This window comes from Rhipicephalus microplus, chromosome 8 (genome assembly GCF_043290135.1).
Source record: "Rhipicephalus microplus isolate Deutch F79 chromosome 8, USDA_Rmic, whole genome shotgun sequence".
Classification (NCBI taxonomy): domain Eukaryota; kingdom Metazoa; phylum Arthropoda; class Arachnida; order Ixodida; family Ixodidae; genus Rhipicephalus; species Rhipicephalus microplus.
In genome coordinates this window covers 76109700-76128400 of record NC_134707.1, presented here as the reverse complement: position 1 = coordinate 76128400, position 18701 = coordinate 76109700, and the positions used below count along the sequence as shown (strand labels likewise).

At 39.2% G+C, this 18701-nt stretch overlaps 1 protein-coding gene across 7 annotated transcripts in view; it reads right to left on the bottom strand.

The window, feature by feature from the left end:
- Positions 1-12: 12 nt before the first annotated feature.
- Positions 13-18701, bottom strand: part of LOC119164551 (synaptotagmin-1) — a 238143-nt gene continuing 219454 nt past the window's right edge. For all 7 annotated transcript variants that reach the window (XM_075872144.1, XM_075872147.1, XM_075872150.1 and 4 more), the window contains 4 exons: positions 15298-15582; positions 13557-13670; positions 12249-12363; positions 13-10037 (listed from right to left, as the gene is read on the bottom strand). In XM_075872144.1, the coding sequence (XP_075728259.1) occupies positions 9691-10037; positions 12249-12363; positions 13557-13670; positions 15298-15582 (861 nt within the window). In that variant the 3' untranslated portion in view covers positions 13-9690. The remainder of the gene's footprint in view (positions 10038-12248; positions 12364-13556; positions 13671-15297; positions 15583-18701) is intronic.

Here is an 18701-nt window from a genome sequence, read left to right as displayed (position 1 = left end):
AAAACACAATCCTTGGAACTTTGATGAACATCATTTTATTATATCGTACATTCCAAAACTACTTGGCGTCAAGGTTAATAAATAGGAGTTAATAAATGCATGTATATAATATATATTTATATATTTCCAGTCATCTCACTTTTCATCCTGAGAGAAGAGCCAGGAAATAAAATACTCCAGGTACTGCTTGCATCTTCAATTATGCCGCTTTACTGCCGAAAGTGAAATGACAGACAGGCGTGATGCTTTTGTGTACAGCCGGTAGAAAAATAAACGCGCGAATAGGGCAAATACTGTAATAAAAAAACGTTGATCAGGCGAGGTTTCTCGTATCTTTTTAACCCACTCTTTTTTCTAATACCCTCTTGGGTACATTAAACTTCATAATAATAAGAGCAGACTTACGAAAAAAAAAGACAAAATAGCCATGGGGAAAACACATCAAAAACCGGCAATGGGTAGTGAACGCTTTGCTCATCAAAATTTTACGATTCAATTCCGCCATCTGTAAGGCTTATATACCATGTAAAATAATATATCTAGCGGTAGGCAGGGTTGATCAAAAAAGACAAACTTTCCTGTTTTTAATTCAAACTTGAAATAACTAAATTTGAAATTATTTCTGATTTACGCAAACAATTTTGGTAGCTCTGTTAGTCAACTTTCAACCATACCAAGCACGGAAGAAATAACGAAAGCTACAGCGCCTGGATGAGGCACTGCATTGAAAAGAGGAGCTGTGAACTTATAGTACTATGTACTATTCTTACTTCTTAAGGGGACATGAAGATGCAGTTCCTTAATAATAATAAATGACTTACTTGCCTTTTCTAATTAAATATTATTTTAAAACTTGCATTGGGTCAAAGAGTTCGCATAAGAAATTAGATTTTTATGCTCTAGATATTGCTTTTTTAAGATAAGAAAAATCATGAGTAAATTCTGTATTTTTATCGCTATGGTTGGTTTTCAGCCGAATGCCCACGACATAATAAAAAAAAAAAACCACACGCAAATATTACCGAGAGGCAGGGCATATTTCTTTTGGTTGCCTTGATTTTAGTGTAGGTTCAGAATATGCAAGGTTGCACAGTCAAATAAAAATATTGAAGATACAATTCTCTCATTTGGAATGAATCTAACACCGCAGACAAAGCTCTTACGGGCATCCTTCCTTGGAAAACTCGTCCTGAAAAAGCCAAAGGTTAAAAATCGAAACTACACTTCCGCGGCCCTTTATGAAGTATGGAACGATAACTAAAGAACCCAAATTTCCATCTTCTTTCGAGGTATGACAAATAGTTCTTTGTTGCTGTCGCATCTTCTAGTAAAACCATATTGCACATGAACTTTGATGCCCTTTGTAAGTTTGGAACATGACCTTGATTCTTAGTGCCAAGGCTTGTAGGCAATAACATACCTGCGAAAATACCAGCTGATCTATTATGAGGTCTAATAATCTACGACATTGCTGTCGATTGCTATGTACCAAATTCTGTAGGAAATATTGCGCAGCGCAGTGGCGTTCGCTCAATGTGTGGGGAGGTGTTACGTAGAGGGAGGGTTGGTGGTGATAACAAACAATAGAGACTGGGGCTCAATGTACCTGTAATTGTAAAAACTCTAGAAACAATAACTTCACCGCTGAATACGTTCCACCCCGACATGTGCCTGAAGGTACCAGAGCAGTGCACCTTGATCACTGCATGGGGAAATAAGATCCAGAGACAAAGGTTACAGAACAAAACTGGCCATTGGAGAACACCAAATACATCCATAGGGTACAACGACGCCGAAGAACAGTCAACATGCAATACTCTGAAAGAAGTCCTGACGAATGGTAAGTACACTATGTAGATAGGATCATACAACATACAGGCGCTCACATAGCATACGTGGCAACATGTTACAGTGCTATAGAAGTAAAATAGGAGAACACACAAGATGTGACGATATGCCTTCGAGATTGCTTCTTGACAAAGAAAGCTGTAGCTCTCATTCTTGTCCCGGACGTTAAATTTGAAAAAGCATTTATAAAACTAAGATAAAATATTGTGGGACGATTAAAGTAAGCTGGGATACATTCTGATACAAAAGCAGTGAATTTGCAATTTTCTCTTTGCTTCGGAAAAAAAGAAGTGCGCTAACTGAAACTGTATAAGGCACCCTTTCGAAAAATCTCTTATGAACTTTGATTGCTTTGATTGCTGGAAACAAGTTCAAGTAAGCTTGAGGTACTTTCAACAGATAGTGCGCACCGTTGGAAGATATACCACGCATTCGTGTGGCCCAATCATTCGTTATGTGTTAACCAGAATGAAAGATAGCTTCGAAAAGTTAGCGCTGTAGGCTTACAGCTTATATGTGGATACTTGACTCGGGAGGAATTACTACGATTATTTAACATCTTTTACTAAATAAAATACAGGTACTATTGTCTCATATTGACTATTCTGAGACAGTTGAAAATGTACGGACAGTTATCCATATGCCAGCATCTCCATGAGAATGTCGGCTCACGTTTATTTCAAGGCATGTCGTCACATTAGGTTGAGGACACTACATGTACAGTACGTTCAAAAAGAGGCATTTGAACAAAGTTCCGAAAGCAAGGATATATTTCCGAAATGCACATATTACTAACAACGAGTACATACACCAGAGATATGTGGAAAGAGTGATTATGTAGATATGAAGGACGGCACTTAGCCTTCAAGAAAGACGCTTCAAGCTATCATTCTTTCAGGAAACGCCAGGCTTCACTTAAGCTGGATATGCAATGCAAACAACCGCAACTGTGCTTGCGGACATCAGGCCCTCTGGTAACATAAAGTGCACAATAAAAGGATCCTTAGAGAGGTTAAAAGATGGGCAAGTGATGAAGTGCTTGAAAAAAAAATAAGCTTTAGAGATACACAATCTCCAGTAAAACGCTGCGTGGGAAACGCACAAATGGACTTTTCCGAGTCCCAATCTTGAAATCTACATCACTGCGGGCCAAAGGCTACGTGTGTTTGTCACTCGCAATAAATATGGCATCTACGCTCTCTATAAAAAACTAACAATCTCACTTTCGCTCTACCGCGAATCAAATGCACATTTTTGTCTTATCACAGTCACATGAAAATCGGTACGAACACGCACTTCATTTTAAATATGTGTGTCCTGGACCTCTAGCGAACACACTAGTGGACTTCCTTATCGCATTAGCAATATACATCTGTATCTAAAGGAGATAAGTGTCAGAAACTTTGATGTTAGCACAATTTTTCACATCTGAAGTCAATGGCCATGTACGTCATCCTAATAATCTAGCAGCTGTGGTCTTAATCATTCTGTGCTCTCTACGAATGCACTTTTATCCTGTTTACCTAAACGTTTTGTCTTGCTTGTGAATTGGGCTCCTAGTGGTTGGGCCTTCTTTTTTTACCTGGTGTCTACCGACGCAAGATCAATGAAAACATTTTTAGCAAGTTATAATTCACGCGTCACAGGGTGCAAGGAATATTTCTCAAAATGAAACAAACAACCGAGCGTTAGAGTTTCAAACAGCTTGAATTACTAAAACACATTAGTCACCAGATCGTTATTTTAAATAGTTCCTGAGTAGTCTTAAATTGCATAAAACAGCCTGGAATAATTAGCTCAGCGCAAGCATGACACTGAAATGCACCTTTGCATTACAACATCCTTGACATATGAGTTAAATCATTGGCAACAAAGTTTTTTTCTGTCGTAATAAATTAGTTCAGCATGTGTCACTCAATGTGTTAGTGTTATGTTTCACGAGGATTTGTTAGATCGTTCATGGCGCTTACTGAATTTGCGCCAGCAATAAAATTACACAGCAGCTTGAGCACACAGAAACCGTCTTTAAGACGTGTGGTATGCTAGAACAGGCTTCTACAGAGAATAATAAAATCAACCTAAGTGAAGGGGCGCGACGAATCGCTATCAGCCTGTCCTTGTCTTATAAATTTCATTCTCCAATATGTGAAGTTCTCGTTACAGGGAAAAAAATATGTATCTATTTGCTGCTTTACAAGTCATACTTATATTATTACAATTATTGGCTATGTGGCATTTCAGACTTTTGTATAAAAAAACAGTGCATCTTTGCTGCTTTAAGCACTGTCCGCTTTGTGCATATTCGTTAATATTTTCTTACCATAAACTACCGATGGGCTCCAACTTACCGTTTGATTATTGAGACACCGATCGCTCAGCCAATACAAGTTACGCCAGTTTACTTGGTAGTCTGAAATTGCCTGTGATTTCAAATATCTTCTAAGCCAAGAGCAAAAATATTGTGCTATTGCAATGCCTCTATTTGAACTAAATTTCTGTGTAGGAGTTTCCATCGCACGGAAAGCCATTTACTGTTTTCATTTATGGAATGTAGTTCGTGGGCATTGGTATAAAAATAGCACTGACCAGAGATATCGCTAATACTTCAAAATTCACGGACGTTCTAATATTCTAGATAAAAATACGCTGTCTGTTGCAGCTCACCCCTTTGAAGTGTAGATGTAATGTATTTCCTTAATATTTTACAATAATTTGATATATACAAGGTGCCCAACTTAGAAAAAACCTAAAAGAACCAATATTTTTATGGATACAATTAGTGATCCCCGATGTACACTGAGTGACCGAGCAGTGATATTGAGTGTCGCTTGATTGTAATAAACTATATGTTATTTTATTTCAAAACGTCGCCCAGCATTTCGAAACACCACCATGACCAGACAAACCTCAATTGCCAATTTGTATTGGAAAAGTGAAAGATGTGTGTGCCGTTAGAAACTTTGTATACTATGAAAGAAAACTACTACATTTCTTATGTTAACTATTAGTTTAGGTTTACTACTCCGGTTGCTTGCATTATCCAGCGCTGGGTTTAATGAGTGATAAGCGTTCCCTTCAGTTGGAATTGCTCTGTGGTTCTTCACCCCTGTTACAGCGTGAAATAGGCGCTCTGTTCTCATTAGCAAGTAGTCCTTTATTGAAAGCAAAAAAAACTATTACACAAAAACTTTATACGTGATATCCATTATTTACATTATGGGCACCCAGAATAGGCATTATTTCTATTTTAAGGGCCATTATGAATTGCAAATATTTATAAATACATGTTTTGTGCTGGAAGCTGCTGCTATAAATAATTAAGAAAAATAATAAGTGGGGCTTCATATCACAGTAATTGTACTGCCAGAAATAAATGCAATAAAAAAATTAATTTAAATGTAATTATTTCAGATACTTAATAAATAACACACACACTTTATTGTTTGAATAGGTTCGAGACAAATACCGAATCATAACTTACTACTACAGTTTTTTATTGTTATCTCCAGCAAAATTTGAAAGCATATTTATTTTAAAATTATATATTCTTTTTTTGCTGGTCCACTGGACGCGTCGTTGCCATCCTTCAGCCGTCATCTACCTTGTCATAAAGATATGCCTTCGGAAATACTTTTTCTTGCTACACTAGCAAAGCGCCCTGAACACTTCGTGGATTGATAGCACCTTTTCAAATAGATATCTCGTGAGATGACCTCACTGTACAAAAAATGTCATAAATAGCTAACAAGTTTTGTCCGTGAGTGGGAAACATTCATGTATAATGTGAAATGCGGGTAAGGTTGTGTGATTCAGTATCGCTCAGTTTAGAAAGTGGTTTACAAATTAATATGATAAACAACATTTAAAATACAACTATATGCATTGTAATTACCTGAAACCACATTGTTACCCTTCTCAGTAAAATGGGTAGCTCGCTGAAAACGCATCTCAAGTAATTGTAATGTCTAGAAGTCCTAACAGAGAATGATACAGCTAGGTAATCTAATATGTTTGGGGGAAAGTAAAGGATATTGCAGAATAGTGAAATATCAGTATTATTTGCCTGTTTATATCTATGCTAGCAAACCAGCCAGTAGTTAGTTTTTTCAAAAATAATTTTTTCTACAACTTAACAGGCGGCCCATTTTATGGAAAATTCGAATCACAATACTTTCGACAAAAGATATCACTCTTTTAAAATATGTTTGATTTAAGCACTAAAATTGACCGGTCCAAACTACTTTGTTACTAGGGAAAGCATCACAAAAACTTTGTGAATTCTGCAGTGGACAAAGGTATGCCATAAGAGCAGAAATGCGAAATATAAGCATGTACCTTCCCCTAAAAACTTGTGTGTCTGGATCGTGGCACTTGCAGTGCTATTAATAAAGAGATAAGAAGCCCAGACACCATATTTATTTTAACTAAATAACTTTTGTACGAAATGGGAAACATCTCTAACGAGTACATCCTGTTTATCTGACTTTTGACAGATCCATGGTCGCAGGTCCTACCGACTATGCGAGAAAAGCCTCTTAAGTTTACAGGAGTCCGTCTTGAAATATATGCTAGCCAACATCCAACACTGGCATTTACAAAACAGAATTACAATTCTCACTGTGTGAGACATCATTTTTCCATCTCCTTTCAACAACAGTGCAAATGTTAACAAGTGAAAGAAAAGCTGGAAGAAATAAATCCTGACCATGGCAAGCAACTTATTCGCGCCAGAAATACTGGTGGCACAACAAGCTGCAAAACACTCATAAAGGTCCTTTTAAAAATGTAACTGCAGATTACAATTGAAATAGGCACCTTGTGACAGAACTAGAGAACCCCCACTGAAACCCAGTCTTGCGCATAAAGCTGGTGAGTTCAGGTGCCTTAGTGGTAAGCAACAAAAAAAGTAAACGTTTCTGCAGTTTGATCTGAAAATCGCGAGGAAGTGTCCAATTGAACTTTTGTTTTCCGCAAATTAACATTAAAATAGTATTATATTGTAGATGTCACAGAAGTTCAGATATTATTAATTGTGAGAGAAAAAATGTTCTAATATTTTCAGTGTTTTCCACTTGTTTTTTCGCAGGCAATTGTTACTAATTTATTTCTGTATTCAGCTGTTTATATACTTCTTGCAATACCATAAACTTGCTTGCTTAGATGCACTTGCCCCATGCAAAAAAAGAAGTGTACAAGTATACACATGCGAGAAACTTCATTAGCAGAATATGAAAAGTTTGTCAACTTATGTCGACTTGGATGTTTCACAGCGAGAATACATCCCTGTCATGCGAGCACAGTGTATGGGGAAGGTAGCTATACATCAAACATATTCTTCTTCCGCAACGAAACGGGAGTGTTATTGTTTGAAGAAAAAGGACATCAAAAGGACAAAAAACATGTGTTAAGGCAGCACAGATATTTCAATGATATTTCAAAACGTCACTAGTTAGCATTTTCAGCATCAGCAATTAGTACCGAAGCTCACGATGACTGTGTCGTAAACCTTGGGTCTTCAATAAAGGGTTTCACAAAATATTTCACCATGCCTGTAGCCCCAATTAACCATGCAGAATGTTACCAACTATGTCCTAAATTTTTTGTGGTATGAGTTAGGAAGGAGAAGGAGGAAACAATTACTTCATGGGAGGTACTTTTATGAGGCATACATGTAGACAAAGAAACTATAACATCTCCAAAGCATCGTGCTGTAGTGTTGGAACGTCAAGCCTGGATTTTCACTCTTGAACAATAAATATGCCGTAAAACAACAACTCATTGTTCCTTTGCCTGTTATTTGAGTAGTGCATATGAAGAGGAGCACAAGCAAAAAATTCAAGCGTGCCTTTGCCGATCAACTGTGTCGCGTTTTTACGACAACTTCATCAGTTCCCCTCCCAACGGAACCGAGGTACTTCTAGACAGTAAAAAGTGATAAGTCTTCGAGATTGAAAAACAGTCAGTATAGTATCACAAATCAAGTATTTTATCCAAATTTGAACTTCTAAGAGGTGCATCTCTGTATATACATAACAGATGCCACGTCCATGTTGACTAAATTTTACCACATTGCATGCACTTTTTTTTCAAAAATCGATCCTAGCATAAAACATACATAGCCAATAAAAATGCCATAGTTTATGTAGATATAGTGCCGCTTATGGTTGTTTCTCCAAAATTGGTTTTTCATGGCCATGAGTTTGAGCACTCGCTTAGAATACCACTTTAGTGTACTAGTGCAGAGTTGGCCTATAGTCTTGCACACAGGATGGGGAATGCTTCGCTGGTTGCGATTTCTTCAAAACTTTTCAAAGAATATGATTTGTACACTACAAGTTTCCTGCCCGAATTTTACCTATCAATGAAACTGTTCGCGAGAGCTGATAAGCATTGAGACAGATAGCAGCCAACCTGCTTGTCTAAATTTCACAGTTCCCTAACTTTCTAAGTACGGTTAATGATAGTTTTTTTTCTCAGGTTTTGCGTAGAAAAATAAATACATTATTAGGAGTCATGCTACAACAGAGGACTCAAAATTGATTGAGGACCACTTTAAAGTGCACTGACATAAATGTTCAAGGTAGTTTTTTTTTTCATTTTGTGTTTAGTTCAAATGGTACAGCAGTCACGACGGCTGGGAATCGAACACGCCTTCTTGAGCATAGTAGCCCAACTTTGTGACTACAGTATTTAAAATGAACGAAAGTACAGTTACTTCATGTCAACATACGCCAAAAAACGTGGACGGTGACAAAATAATACACGACAATTATTTCGTGTGAATTATGAAGCAACGTCGTGAGATGAAACTGCCACTATTCCTCCAATTTGTGGTTTATGTAAATCCAGAGTGATGTGTTCTGCGTATAGAGGAATAAGTTTATATTAGAATGGAGACTTGAGTTGAAGTTCGTAACAATTTCCGTCTTATGATGGTCATTTCATAGCGAGAACGCTCTTGCCCCGAAGAAAGGATTCCACAGAAAATCGATGTACCTTCGTACTTGGTATCGTCCGTTACTACTGCTCTCTGACTGTCTCCACCACCACGCCACTCCAAAGTGAACAAATCGAGTGCATTTTATGCCGAAGATATAGCTGTGCACTCGGAAGTTGTCTAATAACCTGGGGATTTTTTTCTCCAAACGAAACGGTCGTGCTGGCATGCAAGTCTGACAATATACACTGAATTTTGAAAGGAAATGAACCGCAATAAACCAGGATGGCAACAAACGGCATGCTGTGACTGGTTAACGAATGTAGGAAGTTTGTCTCTGGCATTGGGTGAGTGAATTCCCAGCTGTTCAATGAAGACGGCATCCTAAGGTCGGAAACAATCAATGCCACATTGTCATCGTTTATGAGACTTGTAAACTACAGTTGATAGCCTCCATAAATGCTCTCAGTCAGTTTTCAACAGGAATAGGGACATGAGTAATCGTACAAGACTACAGGAGTGGGTGGGTATAGGAAGGAAATCGCAGTACCAGTTTCATTTTCACAATACCATCAATTGCCATTCCTGTGTATATTCAGATCCATCGGAGGGTTTGCTTTCCACCTATTCATATGTGCTATTAAAACACCACTGACATGTCGCGCTCACAAAGTGCTCGTGCACCTCTGATCGCCACTCCTCCAAATTGTGCACGTCAATTGCCTTGGTTTAACAATTTCGAAGCACATGCGAGGAGTGCGATTGCCCCAAGGTGACTCTGGTGTTTGCACGTAAGCAAATATCGCTTCAGATATTTCAACGTGCTCGCTGCCTTTTTCACCTCCTGTAATGTCCGCACAAGTTAGTCCATACCAGGCTGCACTTGCCGCGTGAAACGTGTCCATTCACCGGAGCGTGTGCCATTGGGTGACCTGCTTGCGCGGGCTCTGTTTCATGGCATTCCAGTGGTGGAGTACGCTGCCGCGGCCGCAGGCTCCGACGACCACTTTCCCGACGTGCTGCTGCGGGGCTCCGGCCACGGGAGTCGTGGGTGACTCCGGTGAGGAGACGGTCTGGGAAGGGTCCCGGTGGCTGACCACCACCAGAAAGACGACGTTGTCCAGCTCGGTCTGCGGTACGTCGAACGTCAGCGACTCATTGTAGACAGGACAAAGCGTAGCATGTTGGGCGGCTGTCTTCTTTTTCTTGCGAAGCTTCCCACTATGGAACAGGAGCACGCGAACACACGGATCTGCGACATAGAATACAAGCAAGGACACGTTAAGACGAGAATAAAAGGAGAAGACATTTTGCGAATACTGGTAGATTGCTCCTCCCGCAAGAAGCATTCTAGCAAGCCAGAAGACAGATAAAAGAATAAAAAAGGAGACAAAGTGATAAATTTCAGTAAGCTACCATAAAGAGAAAGAAAGTTAAAAGTACCACAAGAATCACACAAACAAGTGTCGGCCATGGATATATGTTTTCTCTTTGATTAGCAGCGACAATGTGCGTTTCAAATATGCTTGTAAGAGCCTTCATAATCAATGGGAGATAATTGTTAATTGTATAGCTTGCTTGTTTTCAGACCTGAGGACTTAACATGACAAAACCAATGAGGTTATTGTCCTTTTGGCGAAACTACAAAAAAACCTTTCAAGTTCATGACATCTCAGGATGACATTCAGGTGGGAAAGCTATGAGGGGGAATGCTCCAATAAAAAAATTGGGACTTAAATTTTATTTCTTCATGCGCCTCTGACCAGGTGCAATGGTGACCCAATTTCCAGAGGAGGATAAAAAAATTCTATTTACTACGCGATTTCTTTATAATTCTGTGTTTCAATGCCCCATTTATGTGTGGTATTATCAGGCCAAATTTCGTTGTGTAAAAAGCAGCACCATGTTGGCAATAAATGTTGATGTGGGTGTCAAACACATTCATTTTCCCAAATTATTGAAAAAACTTAGTGAAATATTGACCCTTATGTTCGAAAAACTTTGCACTTACTTCACTGCCAATGCTGCACGCAAGCTTCTCTGTTCTTCTCGTTGTCTCCTTTTATATGCATATATTTGTTTTCATTGTTGCAGTTTTAAAATAAAATTTAGCCTTGTGGCTTTCTCTAGCAATTTGTACTCGATAAGCCAAAGGCTTTGCTTAAGCTTCTCGCTAAATGTATTACTATTTGATCAAAAAGTAGTAAAACTGATATATACAGGCCCTTATGGCATTCAATGCGAAATTTTTTATGTCAAAGATTTAAATTAAAAAACACACCCAAGATGTATAATCAACATCATTTATTTCCTTGAAGTACAAAAAAGTTCACCAAACTGAATTCCGGCCAACTTAACGCTGAATTTTCGCTCGTTTGTATCATCCATACGAGCAAGTGTAAAGAAACTAGCTTGTATTTTCACACACTTCCATGTGGAAATAGAAGCTAAAAAGGCTTCTTTGCTTCTTCTTTAGACTTAGAAAACACTTAAAAAGTCTTTTTGCAGTAGCCTTATAAGACTTCTGCAAAGCTCTCTGTATGCGTGTATTGGCCGCAGCAAAAGTAGTCGGCCATTTTAGAAGTAATGATTATTGTAACGTGTTTGTATTGAAAGACTGCGTTATTTTTTAATTCATAAAAGAGAGTGCATGCATAAATAAATCTGTGGCCCTTTCTTGAATATTGCAAATATTGTTGTTTTGTTGTATACAAAAAATTTCTAAAATTGTTAATCTGTGTTTCATTCACACAGATCGTTACTTGACATTCCTAATGCAACTAAGCCCTCGATATATTATTCCCAATTGTATGAAAATGTAATTCAAAACTAGGAGCAAAGCGGAGCAGCTAAGCAGTGCCTCGCAAAACATAGGTGCCATGTATAAAAAATTGAGCTGCCTTTCTGCTCTAGATCTAGCCATTTCTAATATAGCATGCTTTATGCTATCAAACATCAAGCTGAAAATCTGGTGAAATAACTAGACAAGTCGTTCTTAAACACTGGAGCACAACTAGCACTTCACAAAAAATTGCTGTGTTCAGTTAGGCAGATTCCGTGTGTTGCGTTTTCTAGTTAGGCATTTATTAAGATGCCAGAGTAACTTCATAGGTAAAAAGAAGTGCTCTTTGTTCAGTAGTGTTCAACCAAGGCAAAGACTTGATATAGCCCAAGAAAGTGATGGCTTCAATTTTTGTGAATAGCACATAAGTATTGATGGTCCAGGGCATCTTCGGTGAAATCGTTCCTCACATAGCATGTACTATTTCACATAAGGGCAATATTCCTAATTAATTTACATGTTCAACCCTCTATTCAGATCATTTTTTTCATACAAACGTATAAGCGAGTATAACAGCAAGGCTCGGAAATATAAAGATGGAGTAAGCAGAGATACGTGCATCTAAAGTGCAAGCTAAAAATATCCTCCGTATATCAGGTAAAAAAGAGTGCTTGAACTTACAGAAAGACTCCAGGTTGTTCATGGGCGATGTCAAATTGCTGGCCTTCATTATGGTAAAAGTGAGCCTCTCGGCTGTAGGCAGGTAGCTCAGCCCGAACAGAATCTCTCCCTTGTACTGTGTGCAGAGCAGAAAATGGGATTTGCAATTTCAGTTCTGGAATGTCGCAGCAATATTCATGACTACATGGGCATGTTTTTTCATGCGATGTGATTATACCATTTTTATTTATGCTGTTTGAGAGAACTCTACTTCCAACATTATTTTCTGTAATTTGTGAATACACAAGAAATAGACAACTGCTGGCCTCTCCTCGTAAGTATTATGGATAGCGTTATCATCGTAGTTAACAAGTGCGAATATTATAGTTGTGTTTTGATAGCTCGAACTTATTGTATGCCATACGGCAGCTGCCGTATGACATACAAAAATTTCACAATTTGAGCCACGGAGATAGCTGCTTTAATGAGATCCTGTCTTTACCATGCCAATGTTTTTGAAATTTGCATCCTCGATCCAGTGAGTGAATAGAATAATCAATGATACAGCTCATTAAGCATCTTGTTTAGCACACAAGTGAGGCATGTACGCAGCACAGACCTATTACATTTTTTATAAAAAAAAAGAGAGGCGCAATTTTTAGACAATATTGCTTGAAGTTAATTTATTAGTTAGCTCTAATCTTGACGAGGTGTCTCAAACATTGCGATGAGAAACATGGCCAGTGTGTCTAACGACACATTAGTAGAAGGACAACATCGTTGCGACTTTTGATAGAAGCATTGACGATAGAAGACTCGTGAATTGACAGAGCCAATCAATGTTGCCATTAGTCAAAACAAATAAATTTCGCACAGCTTCTACGGCCAATTAGGAGCAACTGATCTTTCGTGAGCATGCTGCGCACAGTGAATAGATGAACACTCCAATAATGCTGACTTCTTTCTTTCCTTTGTGCACCCACAGCACGAACAAAAGAATAATTGTTGTTCTTTCAAAATCAGTGTACCCTATATCAACCAGCCCAATTCGAGACGCTAATATTCACTATGTATGTACCCCCCACTCACCCTATCAGGTTCCTACTGCAGCGAAGTATTCTTTGTAAACATTCTTGCTTGCCTACTGCATTTAGGAAAAACACTCCAGACATGTTTCTTCGAGATCGCATGGCAAAACCAGCACAAGCATATTTTTGAAGGAAAGACAATGCGATGGTGCATGCACCAAGAGATTTGGCAGCCGAAGACGCGCCATAGATACCATATTATAAACATAACTCAAACTAGTATGCTGTGAAAATATTTCACCTGCTTAGGTTCCTTCAGCTCCAATTCTAGCATGTGATCTGTGGGATCTTCCACCAACTTGTCGACTTCTTTCAGGGGAACGATCGCCTCCCCCACTTCGGTGTCATTGGAACACTGCATGAAATGTTTAGTTGAAATGTTCAAGACGTCATTTTATGATCAAATGTGGACAGTGTTAAGCAACCATGGTAGGACAGGAATCGGATTATCTTATGTGCACAAGTATATATTTTAATCATGTATTTTTGAAGAATTTAATCGATGAGCACCAACACCAATTGTTGGCCTACCATCACATGCCTGTCCAGCTTACGAGCGTCAGCACCATGTAGGTCGCCATCGAAAGAGAGTCCAGCCAATGAAAAAAAAAATTGTTAAGCTGGCATCAAGCGAAAGGGCTGTCACTGGGCAAAAGTGGAATTGATACAGCTGTCAATGTAAAATAGTGTAGGTGAGGAGCAGTATTGGTAATTTTTAGGCCTTTCCCATAGGACTGGAGAGCAATAAATCAAGGAGGTAAATACATCAGCTAAGATTATAAGACAGTGAAACCAATGAAATGACATAAAAACTTGGCCCTTGGAACGTGTTTTGGCAGTATAACTTTAAGTAGTGTGACTCAACAATCATAGAAGCAAGAAATGACCACAATGTAGTAGGCGCTGGCTGCAGGTTGAAGCCACTGGTCTTTCTCTGCTGTGGTTCGTTCCAGCTGCCCACCTCATCTTCTCACACTTCTTCAATTTATATTAGAGATGAGCCAAGGCGCCCAAATCTACTTGTTTTTAAAGTTCACAAGACGACGGCCGCTATACAATACATTTCTTCAAAAAAGGAACAACATAATTGCTCTGTCAGCTACTTTCTTGATGCACTACATATAAACTGCTTTGTCTTAGAAAATTCATAGCTTAGTGTGTAATTAGGTTCACCAGATGGCAAAACAAAATATACTTGCAGAAATATTTCGTTTTATTAGCCGTTACTTTAATTTGTTGACTGTCTCATTTGTGCTTGTACTCAACTGATAAACACTATTTCCTGTATTAACGCATATTCTAGCAATGCAGTGTACTAATTAGTGTGACCTATGTGAAAGTCTGTTTCTGAATTCTTGTTGTGCTAAAATGAAACATTACATCATAAATACGTTTGACTGAAGCATAAAAGTTATGGTTCTTGATTCCTACAAAAGAGTGCAAGATATCAATTTTAAGTATTGTGCTCTTTTTAGTGTGCTATTTGTAATAATTAAACTTAAATAGATAATCAATTGCTAAAGAACATATTAGCAGCAAATCATGCACAACTACAAGGAAATGAATGTATTAAAACAATGGAGCAAGATTTTCAGCAGAGCGAAGTCTCAGAAGTATCACTACATGCAACAATAGTTCCCATGATGAAGTTAGTCATGTTTTTTGCATTTTTATCAGCAAAATATCACTGAAAAACCCAAGCTTAAGTGCCAGCGTGGCAGGTTCCTCACCTAGCATGTTTATCATTAAAATTACGCGTTTAGGGAAAAACCGCCATCATATCTTTTTCATCTTTGACCTGCAAATTCATGAATTTGCTCATTCGCGGGAACTGACAGCTGGAATGAAACCATGAGGCATTTATTTTCATGACGTAGTGGCGGCAAAATTGAAAGCCTCTTTACGTACCCCTGTTATTTATGCACCATTAAGATAAACCGAACAGCTATGTCAGGTAGGTATTACTGAGATGAACGTCTTACTTTGTCCATGTCGTAAAGGGCCAGGTAAAGGGACGAGTCCTTCAACTCTCCCCTGGCCAGGTCCAGCGAAAAGGTCTCATTGTAGAGGGGGCTCTGCGTCTTGCGCTTGGTCTGCGTTTGGTACTGGCCCAGGCAGTGACCCGAGCTGCCGAGGCTGATGCAGCTGGGCCGCCGAAGGCCGGCGCTGCCACGTCGCGGCTTCTTGATGCGGCCTTTTATCACCTTACAGGTAATGTACGGGTCACACACGACACCGTGGGGCTTAGGTGGAAGGTTCTGCGCCTCCTGTGATACAGTATTAAAAACTATTACTTCCCGAAGAAAGCTCCGAAATGGCAGGCATATAAGTCGTGTTTTTATGCGGCGTGAAATTTTTCTATTTTGTTCAGAAAAAACTGAAGGAAACCAGTCATTACCTGAGCATAATTTATGAGCCATTACTTTTGCATTGCTCATAGCACGCATTGTATGAGTTGAAATGGTTCACAGATTTTTTACATTGACTCGTAAGAGTGCTCTTTCACTGATTCCTGCTTGAATGTTTAAACAAAAGCTATCAAAGATAGTCTTGTTCTTTGTCGGACATTTTTCTGTTACTTTTCAGCTTTATTAGTGCACGATAACTACGTATTTTACGGAACCCTCATAATAACCCAAAAGAGTGAGTATCCAAGGGCCTTTTGAGAGTACCTAGATTTCTTGTTCCCTATGTACGCTGATGTTTATCCTCATGCAAAAGTCAGACGCACGCACATTATCGCATTTACGAGACATTTTGATTGCGTTTTCGTACGTTTTAAAAATTATTAACTGCCATACCACTCAGCCTGCCATTATGCGAGAAATTGAAGTTGGTCAGGACCGTTCTGCTTCTAATACTGCCAAGAAAATTGTCAATCAATATTTCAAACCACATCTTTTCTATTGTGAACTGTACTAGAACCAGGAAAAGTGCTCCGTATAAGCTTCAAAATATAAAGCAAAGCAAGCTCAAGCTGCTTGAGTCCATCTAATCGTTAGTCTGCGTGATGCGTCCATTTATAAGCCGCGGAAAGCAGCTCGTAGGTGGCTCAGAGTCAGAATGCCTGCTTTCTAGTGAGAACAACTTGATTCAGGTTTAATTATCGATGGTGTTCTTGCATAGCTTGTTACGCGTGCATTATTTCTTTCTTTTAGATTCCGTAAAGCACGATCTAATGACTGTGCGATGCCGCCAAACCGTAACCCGATGAATAAAAAATAAATTTTAGAGTGAACGTAATTATTGGCCCCACGAACGATTCAAGAAAACCACAAACTAGAGTATTGCATCTGAAAAGTTCCGCGGACGCGACACTCGAACGCGTATCCACTCGCAGACGAAGCGTTATTGTCCCTTACTGCGTCCTTGCTCTGATGGAACGGCGCACAAATAGCTTTTTTTTTCATAGAGAAGAGATCATAAGAAACTGGAGAGAAGCGATACATACAGGGAAGAGTATCCCAGCTTCATTAACGTGAACCCCTGGGAGGAGTGGCACACGCAGCATTCACCTGTATTTTGCGCAGCAATATCGCTGCTGATGGGCAATGAGAAATTAGAAAGTGCCTGACCAAGATGGTTCGCCAGTGTATTTTGTTAGATTTCTTTGATGAGGCACTGGAGTGGCCTGAAATCGGGCATGCAGGGAGGGGTGTTAAAGTTTCCCTAACATTGTCGGAAAACTGCGCTGGATTGCTGCTTCCCGTAACGTGCCGCTCCTCGTCTTCGACCTCCTTACCCTCCTCTTCCTATTATTGTTCTCATGTCTCTCATGACCCATTAGCAGTAGCTTCGCCATAAGTTGCTTTCGTGTTACACATCGCAACGTGCTACGAAGTGCATCCTAAAGCAGAAAACTAGCCGTTCGAAACCAATTCTGAGATAGAATTTAACAAAGTTCTATTAATTCATGCAATTCAATTCTAATACATCGTCTGCTATAACGTAGGCTAACTGCGGCCTCTTTTATTTGTACATAAACCAGTAGCGATCAGTTGAACTTACCTAATTTTTGTCGGGCATGCCCGTTTGTAATAGACCGGGACGACGACGAGACAAGCCGAAAAGCCGAGACCCTATTATGCTAGCTTTCAATAAGGTCCCATGTAAAAAAAAGTGGACTATCAATGTGTTTACTTGTTAGGCATGAGTTCTCGAGTTTCGCATAAAAAAAATTGAGACTCCTGTATGCGCGAAAAGTCAGGAAACTCACATTTTTGTGACTTCTTTGATTTAGCTGAATTCCATAGTGTGGCGCTAGAAATAGTTACATTCAATCTAATATGTGCTTTTTGTGGATGCTGCAGACAATTCACGAACATTTTTGTCGCAATGAGCAGCAAGGAAAACCGGCCTTTAGGAACAATAAAATTAAATAGTCAATAATAGTGGAGCTAACTTATACTAAACAAAAGAGTACTATTTATATCTGCAACTAAGACCCCGTGCTTCTGAGTTGGAAGAGAGAGTTATACGTATGTAGAATTTGGGTTCAGTCGCGAGCACCAATTAAAGTATGACACACTGCAGGCTATTATCGATTGTGGCTTCAGAAGTGGATTTTCTCTCGTATGGCCTCGGTCTCGATGCATTGGCGATGCTGCCATTCCGAGCAATCTTCCCGGTTCAGGTACGCTCTATCCACATGAGACCAGATTCTTATCTAAACTTCAGGTTATGGACCAACTTGAAGTGCTACATAAATTTGTCCTTTTTACGACTAATAACCTATGCGACTACCAAAACTACTTTTGCGTAAAAAAAGGAATGAAGTGTGGAAAATTTCATTTCCAGTGGTTTCACAAGAACTGAAAAAAAGAAATAAAAACATGGTTGATCTCTCCGTCATGTGAATTGGTGAAACACGAAAGTAAAATGTGTCCTTGTAAACAAAGTATATTGTTTACTGTACATTGATAAAAAAAAGAGCTTTCTCAACGTCTGCTGGTGTTTGACAGCTATAGCATGGATGCATTCATGCTATAGCTGTCCTATAATTCACAATAAATTATCAAAGTCAGCTAAAAATGCTTACTCTTCTCTTGACAGGGGACAGACGACGCTCAAAAATCACTCCTAGAATGGCCACCTATCAGCCATTGGCTGATTTGAAAATAATGCGCTCGGTCGTTACAAATATCACCGCGGGAGGACGCGACTGATTCACGCGTGCGCGCGTTTCCAGTGATCCCACTCGATCAAACCGAAAAAGCCGCGCATTCTATCGAAGAAAAAAAAAAGAAGAAAAAGTGCTCAAGGCCTCGAGGCGCGCATGAAGTATTCTCTTTGCGCCAGCCATCTGTCCCTGCCTAGCTTTCTGCGCTTACGTCAGGACGAAAGAAGAGAGAATGCAACTGCAGCATGCGACAAATCTTTGTAACTC